We start from the raw sequence: 15,607 nt of genomic DNA, 5'->3' as shown, positions 1-15,607 counted from the left end.
CTGATGACTAGTGATACATTGTTGTGATTAGTGCTCTTCATCCTTTGAGGCTCAGGCCAGAAGCCTAACAGCAACCAGATCAGGTTGTTTTCACACTACCAGGTTTGCGGTCAGGTTTCAGATATAAGTAAAGTAGCCATACATTCTATCTGCAATATGCAGAACCCGTACCACGTAAGTAAAGTGGGTAGGCATTGGATATACACATACACACATTGATGTGTCTAGTGCTCTTCGCACTTTCAGATTAAAGTCAGGAGCCTGACAGCAACCAGATCAGGCTGTATTCACACTATTGGGTTTGCCAGTAAAGTTTCTGACTTGGTGAGTAAGTTTACATTGATGTGACGAAGGATGTAACGACATGAGATAAAAATACAATCAACAAAACACAAAACAGAAGAACATGTTCAACAAATTACATACTTACACTTCAACAAACAAAATTTGATAACACAATCTCAAGGGAAAAAATGGAACTCTCTGCATCATAATCCACAGTTAATTCCCGATTTACCACGAAAATCGTCTGTAGCTGCATTTAGATTGGCAACAGGCCATGATTGTTTGGCCAAACACCTGCATAGAATTGGAATATATCAGTCACCTAACTGCCCATTGTGCAACTCAAACCAAGAAATGGATTCGGAATACCTCAAAATCTGTGCTTCAGTGGCTGACCATGATAATATCTTTGAAAAATATTGGAGTGCAAGAGGTCAAATGGCTTTATTGTCAAACGGCTGGCATTAGAAAACAACAACAACAAATTGGCGAGGAAAGACTCTCAGGTTCAATATGAAGCAGAAGAGAATATGAGTCTGGGAAGATCGACGGAAGAACAGACAGACATGAAATGTCGGAACAAGGACTGATGTATATACCATGATGAAAATGACAATATTTTTTCTCTCTCTCTCTCTATAGTTACGATAATGCTTTGTAGGCCTACCGGTATGTCTTAACTTGCAATAATGGAATTCTAACAACTCAATGATGAATTACAAAAACCGATAGAGGAAAGAGTGCTTGATTGCAATAACGCCAAAAGGGATTGTGAGTCGAATGCTCTAAGGCTAACGCAGCTGGATGAAAGCAATACAGTACCATATATCATGCAACTTACTGCCAAAGGAAAAAAGCAAACAAGTGCGTCACGTGAAATTTGTATTTGTCGTGTGTTAATTACAGAAATTGAATATTTACCACAGTTTGTGTTAAAGCAGAAAAATATGATATCTTCGTTTTGAGGACCATGCAAATATTATCAAGTAGGATCCTTAAACTGAAGGGTACACAGTTCTATAATAGCCGTAAAATCTGAATATTTCAAGCCGGTTACCCAATTCCACTCTTAAAATTGATATGAATATAAATGTTAACAAATATATTAGTGCAAATAACATCACGAAACAAATTGTCAAATAAGGTTATGGGTCTTCCATATGACTTAAAATTATAGCGAAAAATAAACATGTCAACTTTAATTAAACAATTTAAACTAAAGATATTCTGCATATCACTTACCAATTATATACACTTCTTTTAAACTCTGCCGAAATATCCTATATCTGCACGAAAATAAACACTACATAATTTCACTAAAACGTAACGCGAAGTCAAATCACCAATGGGAAACAAATGACTCCTCCGAACGCAATTTTTTAAGTACTACCAACCTCAGAATAGCGCGCCAAGTTTGAGACAGGCAGAATTTTATAAGTAGAGTAAAATGAGACGATTTTCAAATTCGTATAAAATGCCATATCTAGTATTTGTATCCAAATATTAGCATGAAAATAATCAGAAGTACACCAGATTAATGTTTTCCATTCTCCTAATTTTGACACTACCAACGCTAAGCACCCTATGGTCTCTCTATGTCCTTATAATAAAACTAAAACAATGATGATAATAATCTTACCTCAATTACAGCTGAAGGCAGTATCTTCAGTTGTACTCTTCTCCTTTCCTTAGAGCACGTAGTTAATATAGGACTGCATGCAATTCTATACTTCCAATTATTTTCAACAATGTGCAATGGCCACGTTAACAATGCTGTACAAAATGTCCTGGTTGGTTGTTTTGCACGGTAACAATTGAAATATACCTAGATGCACTACTTCTTCTTCACAGAACTTGCAGAACATACTTCGCGATTAATTCAACTTGTAAAAGTTCACATCACAGTGATAATAGTGAAGCCACTAGTCCAGAAATATTTGTGTAACATTACGAACATAAAGCAGGTTTTGTCACTTTTTGTTGCCAATTAAATAACAGAAAAATAATAATTTGTGTGGCATAGACCAAGTTTTGTCCACTTTCTTTGTTGCCAATTCAAGAATTAAATTAACTATAATAATATTAGTACCACAAATCTTTATATTGAACTGCAGGCCTATTATTATTATTATTATTATTATTATTATTATTACAAGTACCACCCGCCATAAACAAATAAAAGCAAACAGTAAGTAGATTCGATATATGGTGTGTGGATAAGCTTCAGGACTTCTACCGCGTTGTCTTGGTGTTGGTGGCTGATGTTTCGACCGCTGTGTTGTGGTCATCTTCAGAGCAGTTGTTGGAACACGGTAGAAGCCCTGCAGCTTATCCACACACCATGTACACCAGCCGCAGAAGCCTACACGAGCACAGATTCGATGTAGGTTGAATCATTGTAGAGATTCTCAACTTGGGGGCCGCAGCCCTCTGGGAGGCCAAAGAGCAGTTAATGGGGAATCGCAAATAAAATAATATTTACTTAATATAATATTAACTATTTGTGTGAAAATTCAGTAAAAACTACTCTAGACCTACATTCATTTAGCAATAACCTGATAATAACCTAATCCTAATCGATTTTGATAGTTGTAATATTTTTAAAATAAACAAAACTTCACACTAGCCTACTATGTTCTACACTGGCCTTAGGACAGGGAGCTGCATTAAAGTAATTTTAGGAAAAGAAGGGCCTCATCGTCAGAAAAGTTGAGAAACATTGTGTTACAGTACATTCCTGCTACTGTGACCAAATAACACAAAACAAAGGTAGCTAATGAAATTGTTAAAGAAACATACACACTGTCGTTAGGATGGTTTGAATATCCCATATTCTTATAGTTTTTATTTAAAACACCACAAAGCAAAAGGAAGAGTACTAGTACCGTATATAAAAATCATACAAAATAATGCAATATTCGTTTATTACAGAAAATAGTTATTCAATTTATCTCAATATTAAAGTTGAAAGTACAAATTTTAACAAGGATTTTTTATGATGATACTCCTATCAGCATTGTTCAATATGATGTAAATATCTCTTCTTTTGGGAAAACGATGCTATGAATATATTTCACTTTTCAACCACATAGAAAAACTGTCGAATAGTGCACTGATATAAAAGTACTGTCATATATGAAGGGTACACGGGAAAAACGAACAATGTCACATTTCCATTAAGGTTGAGATATTGATCTATTTCGGTATATTACTGCTAAATTTATTTGTGTTTCTACTTGAAATGAAGGAAATGATGAATGTATCCGTGGTTTTAATTCTCCTTTACCACTTTTGGTAAAAATAACACTGAAGTTTGTAGTAATACAGTGAATTAGATAATGACATCACCCTTAACAGCATTGTGACATTGTTCATTTTTCCCGTCTACCCTTCATATTATTTTTACCAATTTGAAGTAGAACAAAAGAAGTAGGAGAGAAAAATGAAGAATATTATATTATTTACTATTTTTATTACGAAAAAGGGCCTCAGCCTACTCATGGAGTTGGGTGAATAATGGAAAGTTAAGGATTCTACTATTTGGAAAAAAAACTCAAGTGCATCATACCCAGATAAATTTATTCATGGATACTGAATATGAACAAAATTCGTATAACGGTTTAAAAAAATCACTGTACATGGCATAACAGCGCAAAAGATGTCCAAAATCACATGCATTTCCGTCAAAATCTCTAAATAGATTTTTTACTGCATCACAATACTTTCCAAAATAAAGAAGTAACACTGCATCTTACGGCAAACAAACTGTGATCATGTGACTCCATCACTCGTTTCTTTTCGAAAACGAGCAATGAAGAAGCCGACTGTGTCATGGTTGAAGTTGTCACCGGTGAGTGGAGGACCGAACCGCTGGACACAGAGTCGCTGCTCTTCAGTCAAGTCAGAGCCCGGTCGACCCGGCCCACCCAGCACAGGTACCGCAGGCTGCAACCTCATACTTGGGAACTGTGCCAGAGCCCAGCTGACCACTCCTTCATTCTCTGCCAGCGTGACTGTGCATGTGCTGTACACCAGCACGCCTCCTGGCTTCAGAAGTGACACTGCCTGCAGAAACCATCACATGCGTTGAAGACTTTGAATAAATACACGTATGAATAATTTCGAGGGAAAAATTGTTCCGGGGCCGGGTATCGAACCCGGGACCTTTGGTTTAACGTACCAACGCTCTACCAACTGAGGTACCCGGGAACTCTACCAGACACCGATCCAATTTTTCCTTCTACATCCACAGACCTCAAAGTGGGCTGACAACAATTGTTCGATACCCGGCCCCGGAACAATTTTTCCCTCGAAATTATTCAAATCAACTTTACAGGGAGTTATACCTGATAGCTTGATTTGCATAATACACGTCACTGTTCGTTAACAGAAAACCACAATTTAAGTCACATGGAGTTAGTGTGCACTCAATGTTGGTTGCTTGACAGTTGTCAGCCCACTTTGAGGTCTGTGGATATAGAAGGAAAAATTGGATCGGTGTCTGGTAGAGTTCCCGGGTAGCTCAGTTGGTAGAGCGTTGGTATGTTAAGCCAAAGGTCCCGGGTTCGATACCCGGCCCCGGAACAATTTTTCCCTCGAAATTATTCGAATCAACTTTACAGGGAGTTATACCTGATAGCTTGACTTGCAAATACATGTATGTATTTCTATGACACAGATACAAAGAACATTTTTTTTTTTAATTTTACGAAGTGATAGTAGTTACTATTTTTATCTGAGTGAAAACTAGACATTAAGCACATACCAGATATCAATAGCACGTTACAGTTTAAGATACAGTACAATAAATTATGACATTCGAAACGAATTGAAGAATTTTAATCTTTACTTACTTACAAATGGTTCTTAGAGAACCCAGAGGTTTATTGCTGCCCTCACATAAGTCCACCTGATTAATCCAGTCGCTAGCATCATATCCCATCTCCTTCAAATACATTTTAATATTATCCTCCCATCTACGTCTCAGCTTCTCCAAAGGTCTTTTTCCCTCAAGTCTTCCAACTAACACTCTATATGCATTCTGGATTCACCCATATACGTGCTACATACCCTGCCCATCTCAAACATCTGGAATTAATGTTCCTAATTATGTCCTAAAGAATACAACGCATGCAGTTCTGCATTGTGTAACTTTCTCCATTCTCCTGCAACGTCATCACTCTTAGCCTCAAGTATTTTCCTAATCACCTTAATCTCAAGCACCCTTAACCTCTGTTCCTCTCTCAAAGTGAGAGTCCAAGTTTCACAATCATACAGAACAACTGGTAATATATGTATAATTGTTTTACGAATTCTAACTTTCAGTTTTTTTGATAGCAGACTGGATGACAAAAGCTTCTCAACCGAATAATAGCAGGCATTTCCCATATTTATTCTGCGTTTAATTTCCTCCCGAGTGTTATTTATATTTGTTGCTGTTGCTCCAAGATATTTTAATTTTTCCACTTTTTCAAAGGATAAATTTCCAATTTTTATATTTCCACTTCGTACTATGTTCTGATGACGATACATAATCATATATTTTGTTTTAAGAATGTTAATTTTTACGATTAAACAATAAAACACAGAAATGCACAGAAAGATAACATGCTGCAAACACCTGATGCAAGCATACCTAAAGCGTCCTTTATTATAAACCTACTAGAAGAAAAAAAACTTGAATGACCCAGAAAAACATGGATCATTAAGTCGATTTTTTTTTTAGGTTATTTTACGACACTTTATCAACAGCTTTGGTTATTTAGCGTCTGAATGAGATGAAGGTGATAATGCCGGTGAAATGAGTCCGGGGTCCAACACCGAAAGTTATCAAGCATTTGCTCATATTGGATTGAGGGAAATCCCCGGAAAAAACCTCAAACAGGTAACTTGCCCCAACCGGGAATCGAACCCGGGCCACCTGGTTTCGCGGCTAGACGTGCTAACCGTTACTCCACAGGCGTGGACTCATTAAGTCGATAAAAAATATCAATATACTAAAGAAACTATAAAAACTATGATTTTACAGTGCACCTCAACAGAAATAAAACCGGAACACCTTTGCACTATCTTTTGATTCATAAAAATTAATAACATATCGTAAATTACAACAAGTAATGAGTAAACAACCCGAAGAATTATTATCTGAAACAAATCTCTGTGTCTGATACACAGTAAGCTTGCTCAGATGCCAACACTTAAAAGATGTTGTGCCCCTATTAGTAAAATATGACTGATAATCTATTTGTTAAAAAAAATAATTTCCTATCAACAAAAAGCATTCTCCCTAATAATAACAAATCCGTCATGAATGAGAAACATCTCTAGCTCTTTAGACACTTCAACAGAATCAGTCAGCAAAAATGTAATTGATACAACCATTTCTATTTGTTTTTGTACATTTTAAAGATTATCATAATTTATTCTGAATCTAAAGTTGCCTCCTATAGCGCACTCTAAGCAACAACTCTGTCGGTAAATTGCTCTACGCAACTGGCTTCATATGGGTGAATGACGAACAGTCAAATATCCGTCATTAGTGGGGAAAATGATTCTGAAGGATATTCTGTCAATTTTTTAAATACGTTTTTAACGTACTTTCATGGATTTTATTTTTATTCCCTCACAATCTTCTTCTGAAAAAAAAAAAACCATTCCTTTACTAATCTAATTAAGAATTTTTTTTATTGGGTTATTTTACGACGCTGTATCAACATCTAGGTTATTTAGCGTATGAATGAAATGAAGGTGATAATGCCGGTGAAATGAGTCCAGGGTCCAGCACCGAAAGTTACCCAGCATTTACTCTTTTTGGGTTGAGGGAAAACCCTGGAAAAAACCTCAACCAGGTAACTTGCCCCAACCGGGATTCGAACCTGGGTCACCTGGTTTCATGGCCAGACGTGCTGACCGTTACTCCACAGGTGTGGACTCTAATTAAGAAAAAAAAAAGATGGCAGGATATTCGTAGAATCCTTATAATTGCATGGAACATTTAAGTGGTTGGTGATTGGTGTGCTTTCAAATGATCGTAGGTCACAGCTTCATGAGTATCATCGTATAATCATAAAACAAAGAACTTGAACATTTAATGAATGTCCTAACCAGTGCAAGAAAATAATATTTATGTATTATCAGGTTTAACAATGTCCTAGAACATTTTCCTGCACCCATTTTCACGATTCTATAGCCTTTCTCTATTCTCCCATGCGCCATCTTTCAATCCTCAAATAATATCAAATTAATAAAAAGTATACTATTGTTAGCACACATTTTCAAGAAAAGAAATCTGTTGTAAACTTCATGGAATACACAAAATCAAATACAGTATTAACTTACCGACTGAAACAACTTGCGTTGTAGAGGTGGGTATGATTTGAGTTGACTAACAGTTATTTTGTTAGCCAGCTGAGGTCTCTGCCCCAGGGCACTACATGGGGCGTCCAGCAGGATTCTATCAAATGACTCAGGTCTAAATGGCGGACCATCAAGTAATGAATTACATTTTTCACATGATTCAATTTTCTCTGCTGGTTTCTGAGCAGCGCTTGTGGAATCACATACGAAAGCATGCACACTATGAAGTGAGAACTGTGCACATCTTTTCACAATGTTGTTGACTTTTGCTTCTGTTTTGTCCAATGCTACGATGACTCCCTGCAAACATGACGGACAAGATTGTAAGCAGATTTGTGTAATAACTAATTAATAAATTCATTAAACATTGAAATTAAAACATAATCAATAAATTTAACGGATAATTACTGAATAAATAAATAAATGTAAAACTTATAAGAAATTGAGTTTTCACTTGAATTTTCAGTCTTTTTATTTAAATTTCAAATTTCGGTCAAGTGACTTTTCCTTCTATCCTGTATTATATATATATATATATATATATATATATATATATATATATATATATAATTTTTCCCCCCTCTCGTGTTGCATTGAGGAGATGGTGCAAAAATAAAAGTAGAAGGAAGAAAAGAAGGGCAAGAGAGACTCTGATATAACATTAATCACACATGTACCACTACTATGATAGGAATCTGCCAGCAAAACCCGAAGCTCACTGTTATACAGCTTTATGTTGCCATGATTTCATCCAACATCAATTGCATGTATAATACCTGATCTCCCATAAGCATGGCTAAGTGTGAAGTCTTATTTCCAGGGGCAGCGCACATATCGAGGACCATGTCTTTCTGCTGAGGATCCAAGACATGACAACACAAAACAGAGGGCAGGTTCTGCAGAAGCACAAGATTGGGAGACAGACAATCATTACTTATAGTCGGCAAGCCTGACACAGTCGCCAACATTTCAACTGCTATACCACTGCAACAACAAATCCACGAACAATTAGGGAAAATACGGAAATTTTATTGAAGGAAGTAAAGCAATAGGTTTGGAAGTAAATCGCGAAAAGACAAAGTATATGATTATGTCTCGTGACCAGAATATTGCACGAAATGGGAATATAAAAATTGGAGATTTATCCTTCGAAGAGGTGGAAAAATTAAAATATCTTGGAGCAACAGTAACAAATATAAATGATATTCGGGACGAAATTAAAAGCAGAATAAATATGGGGAAATGCCTGTTATTATTCGGTTGAGAAGCTTTTGTCATCCAGTCTCCTGTCAAAAAAACTGAAAGTTAAAATTTATAAAATAGTTATGTTACCAGTTATTCTGTATGATTGTGAAACTTGGATTCTCACTTTGAGAAAGGGACAGATATTAAGGGTGTTTGAGAATAAGGTTCTTAAGAAAATATTTGGGGCTAAGAGGTATGAAGTTACAGGAGAATGGAGAAAGTTAAATAACCCAGAACTACATGCATTGTATAGTTTACCTGACATAATTAGGAACATTAAATCCAGATGTTTGAGATGGGCAGGGCATGTAGCACATACGGGCGAATCCAGAAATGCATATAGTGTTAGTTGGGAAGCCGTAGGGAAAAAGATTTTTGGAAAGGCCAAGACGTAGATGGGAGGATAATATTAAAATGGATACATGGGAGGTGGGATATGATGGTAGAGACTGGATTAATCTTGCTCAGGATAGGGACCAATGGCGGGCTTATGTGAGGGTGGCAATGAACCTCTGGGTTCCTTAAAAGCCGTAAGTAAGTAAGTGTGTGTTTTTTCTAGCAGAGACTGAAGTGAAGACACTGTAATTGTTTTAATTGTTTAGCCTTATGCATGTATCTTTTCTGTAGATTGTTTGTATACTACTTACAAAATAGACATCAGTAACTCACACTGGCTTGACATCTTTGCCATACAAATGTTTGCGCTCCATGTGTACCACACCGTTTCCTAGAAAGACCTTTGAACCTTCTGTGTAGCACTTTTGCAAGCCTTTTTTGCATCTCCCTGATGTATCTGCGAAAACACTCACAATATCACCGCAGTGGACACCTGCAAGTACATACAGTACTTCCATGAACTGAATATGATAGGCCCTACTAGATTTGAAGTAACTTGTCAATTTAACTCCTTACTTTCAAAGCAAAGTTATAGAAAATAGTTTACGATAGTGATCAAAGAGAATTCTGTTAGTTGAAGAGAATTGTTACTTTCGAAAGTGTGGATTATACGGAATAATAATAATAATAATAATAATAATAATAATAATAATAATAATAATAATAATAATAATTTATTTATTTTATTTATTTATTTATTTATTTATTTATTTAGAATATTAACATGCAAAACAACAGCACAAGGCCAATTACTGTTTAGCACGATACAGAACAGAACAAAACAACAAATGATGATGAGCATGAATGATAGAAAATGAGAATGAGATGAAAATACAAACAATATAATAGTCTACATTAATCATAACAAAGTAAGATAGCACAAATAATTAGTAAAATTAATACAGTGAAATAATTAAAATAATGGCAACTGAATAAATGAATTACAAATGTATTAATGAAATCATATAAATGAGACTGGAATAATATAAGTAATATTGTAAAGATATGAATTGGCAAAAATAGAATACTAATACAAAAAATGCAATAAAATGAACAACTATGGTACATCTTGCAGTGTAGGCTTTCACGGCCGGAGTCTATAGATGTAGATTAATTTTCCGGGCTGAGAGGCCGTGGTCTATTAGTTGGTTTTATACCAGACGTTTCGTCTGCAACTGCGGCAGACATCTTCAGTGGAGTGGTATCCGAGATCGCAAGACTCTTCTCGGCGTACCTGAGGCAACTGATCCTGTGTCTGGTTGTGCGGGCGTATTTATAGTGCGGCTCGCAGGCCGAGGCCTGCTGTCGCTGCGGTCCGCGCCGCTTTGTTCGCTGCTCCCATTCTGGGTTCCGTCCTTTTGTTGTAGTGGCTTCTTATCTGTTCTGTTTAGGACCGGGTACCAACACTTGTTTAGCTTTACGCCTTCTTCCTTGCGATTAAAGTTGTTGTTATGTTTATGTATTTCGATCGCTTCTCTATGTAGACGGGGGAAGAAGTGCGTCGTCGTGCTCAAGATGTCCGTGTCCTTGAATCTTATGTTGTGATCGCCCTCTTCATAGGCATGTGCTGCCACTGCCGATTTGTCGATCTGTCCTAGGCGGCAATTCCTATTATGTTCTGTCTAGGACAGATCGACAAATCGGCAGTGGCAGCACATGCCTATCAAGAGGGCGATCACAACATAAGATTCAAGGACACGGACATCTTGAGCACGACGACGCACTTCTTCCCCCGTCTACATAGAGAAGCGATCGAAATACATAAACATAACAACAACTTTAATCGCAAGGAAGAAGGCGTAAAGCTAAACAAGTGTTTGTACCCGGTCCTAAACAGAACAGATAAGAAGCCACTACAACAAAAGGACGGAACCCAGAACGGGAGCAGCGAACAAAGCGGCGCGGACCGCAGCGACAACAGGCCTCGGCCCGCGAGCCGCACTATAAATACGCCCGCACAACCAGACACAGGATCAGTTGCCTCAGGTACGCCGAGAAGAGTCTTGCGACCTCGGATACCACTCCACTGAAGATGTCTGCCGCAGTTGCAGACGAAACGTCTGGTATAAAACCAACTAATAGACCACGGCCTCTCAGCCCGGAAAATGAATCTACAACTATGGTACACATTACATAATAGAGATAACAACAAAATGAGTATAGATTACAATGATTAGTTTACAAGAATTAATACTATTATATTTTATGGAAAGGAGATGATTCATACAGAAGTATTACCAATATGTGTAGAAATAATAATAATAATAATAATAATAATAATAATAATAATAATAATAATAATAATAATAATAAATAATTAATAAATAATAATAATAATAATAATAATAATAATAATAATAATGTCAAATCTAAGCATTACTGCCATCTCTTGGCATTAAAGTCTGACAAGTGATCTTTTGCATGACTAGTGAATTATTTATTTAAGGAAATGGAGAGAATTTTATCTGAATTTCAGAGGAGTTGCTCAAAATGTCCTCCATTACATCTTATAAATAGGTCAGAAAAACTCACCACACTCCTTGCCACACAGCAATCTCGCAGCACGGTAAGAATGTCCATAACTTAGGTCTGCTTTAAGCCAAACCCCAGGACACAATGCATGGATTTCTCTTATCAGTTCTTGCACTACACTGGCAACACAATTCTGCCAGAACTTTATCCTGTCAATCTCAATTAGTCAGCTGTTTGAATGGTATCGAGAAACACATAGGCTATTTTTAACCATGGTTAAATACAAAGTACAGCAACGTATTTTCATCGTAGAAATGTATCTAGTGAAGAAGTCATATGAGTTGTGCTTACGCAAGTTTCGACAGCATTTTTCACACACTACAAAATCACCGAGATAGTTTATTGTTAAAATATTTAATAAATATTCATAAGGATGAAATAATACAGCTAATACGCAACATTAGTGAGGATGAGCTCCAGCTAATGTTCAGAACTTCTTTCTTCACTGCAACATGTGTACAGAATATAATGAAAGATACTTTGAACTACTGTTCTGAAATTCAGGTAAGATTCTCTCCATTTCCTTAAATAAATAATGAACACTAGTTATGCAAAAGATCACTTGCCAGACTGTAGTGCTGTGAAATGGCAGCAGCACCAGTCCTTCAGGTTTGACTCGCTCTGGATTTTTATGTACAATGTAATGATATTAACAGGTCACTTGGTTATCAATATAAAAAAAAAACTGAAGGGTACAGGTGAAAAACAATAAATGTCATAAATCTGGCTTTCAAGTATAGCTCCCTGTAAAGCTGAATTTAATAATTTCAAGGGAAAAATTGTTCCAGGGCCGAGTATCGAACCTGGGACCTTTGGCTGAGTGCTTCAATATTCTACCAACTGTGCTACTGAGGAACTCTACCAGACCTCGGCTCAATTATTCCCTTTATATCCAAATACCTCAAGTGGGTTGACAAGACATCAAAGACCCATATTGAGTGCACACTTTCTATGAAACTTAAATTTGTGGTTTTCTGTTAACGAATATTTTATTTTAAGGGTGAGATAATGATCTAATTCAGTATATTACTTCAAAAATTTATTACTCTTCCTATTAAAAATGAAATAAAGGATGACTGTATTTGTGGTGATAATTCTCCCTTTCACCAGTTTGATAAGAACAATACCAAAAAAAGAGTGGAAGCATATTAATTTTAAAATATAAAAAAATGTTTAATAACATATAGGCCTACGTTATTTTGTATGATAATTAGTTCTATTGCATAGGTAATAAACAACTATATTATTAAAAATGAGACCTACAAACACAAAAACTATTTTCACAAATAAATTACAAATCAAAACTACAAACTTAATTTAGAATCTGTTAGATGGTTTGTTGACTGGCTTCATGCTAAAGACACTGGCTCTTAAATTTAGAAACTTTGTACAAAATGTAGATTTTTTCTATGAATGGCTTTTATATTTAAGGAAATTATTTATATGAATGTGGTATTGATTACTGTTATTATGGTCTGTGTTGTTTCTCTCAGAGGTGCCATCATCCTTTACTTTTCTTACCAATATTTTTGGTTTTGAATAAATTATTTGCTTGAATATTTTAAATAAAAGTGAAGCAGGGCATTACTATCAGTATAAATCGACAAATTTCCAGTAAGTTCTATCTCTTGAATTATAATTAAATCATACTTACCTTAAAATTCTTATTAAAAGTATACATTCATGCAAGAAAATTACCGGTACGTACCGGTACATTTAAATAAATATTAAAGCACCTGTTGGCATGCCCATGACACCGGGACCAAATACATGGGCACCTCTTAATACTGCTGCACCACATATGGTATCAACAATCACTTCCTTTTCCAGTGGTTTCAACTCCGTTGCTCCCATGCTACCAATTACAACAACATCTGGTAATGTTGGGTGTAATGTCACGTCATGTACCATCTCACTGCGTTCATGTTTTGCTGCTTGCTGAAAGAGAGAAATACGCACAAATACGCATTGAGATCACAGCATTAGTTCACTGCAGAAATTTTAGCTAAAGATGTTAGTTATCTTTGTACAATATGTATGATACTGAAACAAATTAGTGAAGTTAAAGCCAACATAAGCACATGTGATAAAAAGAATAAATATATAATACCTTCTGAAAATAATGTCTCAATATATTACACACTTCACATGCAGAGACTAGAAGCGTGTTCACTCTAAATGTTGTATATTTCGGAGTTGTACATAACCATGATACAAGATCTTCTATTTCAAACTCATTATATTCTTCCTGCAAAAATAAAAAATAAATCTTCGCTTATGCACCATTAAACCAGTTTATGAATGTAAATATAACCTATTTTTGATCATACCCGTATACATCCCACTTTAATGAAACATCTCGCTGCACACCACAAACTGGGCTGATGTCTGATTTGTATCGAGTTATTTCATGATGAAATTAAACAGAGCTAGATGGTATAACTTTACAAATACACATATAGCTGGAAAAATAAATAAGAGAGTTTTCGTAAGGTTCAGTGACAGTTTAGGTTAGGGTTTTTCATGCTTTTTGTAGCCTTGCATACCTATAGCCTTAGCTTTTTTTGCTAGGCTAGGTACTGGTAGATAGAAAACGAGTTTTTTAAGGTCTATGATCAATGACAGGTTAGGTTTGTACAAGCTTTTGAAACCTTTTATATACTGGTACTCTTTTTGGCAGACAGTTGAGCCTACACAATTAGATTTGGTGAATGTAGAGTATCCAACGCCCACTGAACGAATATTTCACTTTTATAACTGCCAATGTTGCGCTATAATCGTATATGCAAGGTAGGCTATAACAAAAACCTAAACTAACCAAACCTAACCTGTCAAAGAAGCAACAAGTTATACTAAATATGTGTAAAATTGGCCTATGTCTCTATAGTGGGCGGGACATAAGTAACATTGACCTTAGATTTACCCTGGACCAAATAAAGGAGTGCTTTCCCGCGTAGTGCGACATCACTGTGATACCACTGGGTTACATAATAATTTCGTGTAAAAATAGGTTAAGAGTGGTGTGTTACAATTTTGAAGTTATTTTCTATTATTTAAGTAGGTTTTTCTTCCGTGTATGGTACGTAGGTGCGTAGCGGAATCGAATTTTCACTTACCTTTACATCTTTAAGTTCAGATTTTAAGTATAATTCAATTTCCAAATTATTAACAAAAGGCGACGATGACACTTCCACTTCGTTCATAATAGAGTACCCGGTATTTTCATTTTCAGTAGCATACAGTAGCCCTGAGATCACACACAATATGATCACAGTCTAGTATATACAGTAGCGAAGCTCAATACGTAGTAAATATGCAAACATTAGATAGTTGCTCACCATTAGGATCGCTAATATCGCCTCATTACAGGCAATGCAAAATAGTACCGTCACAGTCTATTGTTTCTAGCACCCTCAAAACTCAAACTTCGTGACTGTATATAGTAGATTGTGGTAGCACATTAGGTTAGACTGCGAGTTTCCACAAATAATAATCCTTCGAGTCCTCAAAATTGCTCGAGGAAGTACTTTACAGTTTCGCCACTAGATGTCAAGGCAAAACCAGCATGGATCAGTAAATATATAATTATAATTTTTGTGATGTGTCGCTCTGGAGCATGGGTGTCCAAACGCCTATACCACCAGGAGATATTGCACGTCAAGCATGCTCTGCTAAGGTCAATAACTTTCCGAATAAAATAGAAAAAACGACCTTAAAGAATATGCGCTGCGGGTTGCTTACGCCAGGGGTTACGTCGTACGAGTTACAATAGGACATCTATGCTCTGGAGTCT

The 15,607-nt window shown here is 36.1% G+C and overlaps 2 protein-coding genes and 1 non-coding gene across 8 annotated transcripts in view; 1 reads left to right on the top strand and 2 right to left on the bottom strand.

Annotated features, from left to right (window-relative positions):
- The window catches only part of Rpp25 (ribonuclease P protein subunit Rpp25), a 366,206-nt gene extending 364,554 nt beyond the window's left edge, over positions 1 to 1,652 (bottom strand). For 2 of the 4 annotated variants that reach the window (XM_069827605.1, XM_069827607.1), the window contains exon 1: positions 1,528 to 1,652. The gene's annotated coding sequence lies outside the window, so the exon portion shown is untranslated. The remainder of the gene's footprint in view (positions 1 to 1,527) is intronic. The other 2 variants (XM_069827606.1, XM_069827608.1) reach the window with 2 other exon arrangements.
- Positions 1,653 to 3,843: 2,191 nt separating this feature from the next.
- LOC138701053 (tRNA (cytosine(72)-C(5))-methyltransferase NSUN6) lies at positions 3,844 to 15,363 on the bottom strand. 3 transcript variants are annotated; one of them, XM_069827599.1, is made up of 8 exons: positions 15,153 to 15,349; positions 14,931 to 15,061; positions 13,925 to 14,062; positions 13,551 to 13,752; positions 9,556 to 9,715; positions 8,418 to 8,625; positions 7,624 to 7,941; positions 3,844 to 4,350 (listed from the first exon to the last, which is right to left on the bottom strand). In XM_069827599.1, exons 2-8 carry the CDS (start codon positions 15,015 to 15,017, stop codon positions 4,057 to 4,059), a joined length of 1,407 nt encoding a protein of 468 aa, XP_069683700.1. In that variant the 5' UTR covers positions 15,018 to 15,061; positions 15,153 to 15,349; the 3' UTR covers positions 3,844 to 4,056. The 3 variants fall into 3 exon arrangements, with proteins under 3 accessions (XP_069683700.1, XP_069683701.1, XP_069683702.1); XM_069827600.1 differs by having other exon boundaries at positions 9,556 to 9,679; positions 14,931 to 15,360; XM_069827601.1 differs by lacking the exon at positions 13,925 to 14,062 and having other exon boundaries at positions 14,931 to 15,363.
- TRNAN-GUU (transfer RNA asparagine (anticodon GUU)) lies at positions 4,797 to 4,869 on the top strand. Its single transcript has one exon. It is a non-coding gene; the product is annotated as a tRNA-Asn (tRNA).
- Positions 15,364 to 15,607: the final 244 nt, after the last annotated feature.

This window comes from Periplaneta americana, chromosome 6 (genome assembly GCF_040183065.1).
Source record: "Periplaneta americana isolate PAMFEO1 chromosome 6, P.americana_PAMFEO1_priV1, whole genome shotgun sequence".
Taxonomy (NCBI): Eukaryota; Metazoa; Arthropoda; class Insecta; order Blattodea; family Blattidae; genus Periplaneta; species Periplaneta americana.
Note: the sequence above shows the minus strand (reverse complement) of the source record. Positions and strands in the feature narration are given on the sequence as shown.

Excerpts from the sequence above, each read along its gene's own strand:
- LOC138701053 (XM_069827599.1), bottom strand. The coding sequence starts at position 15,017 with ATGAACGAAGTGGAAGTGTCATCGTCGCCTTTTGTTAATAATTTGGAA. Across the intron at positions 13,753-13,924 it reads TGAGACATTATTTTCAGAAG|CAAGCAGCAAAACATGAACG; the intron begins GTATTATATATT and ends TCTCTCTTTCAG. Across the intron at positions 8,626-9,555 it reads GGCAAAGATGTCAAGCCAGT|TGGTATAGCAGTTGAAATGT; the intron begins GTGAGTTACTGA and ends TTGTTGTTGCAG.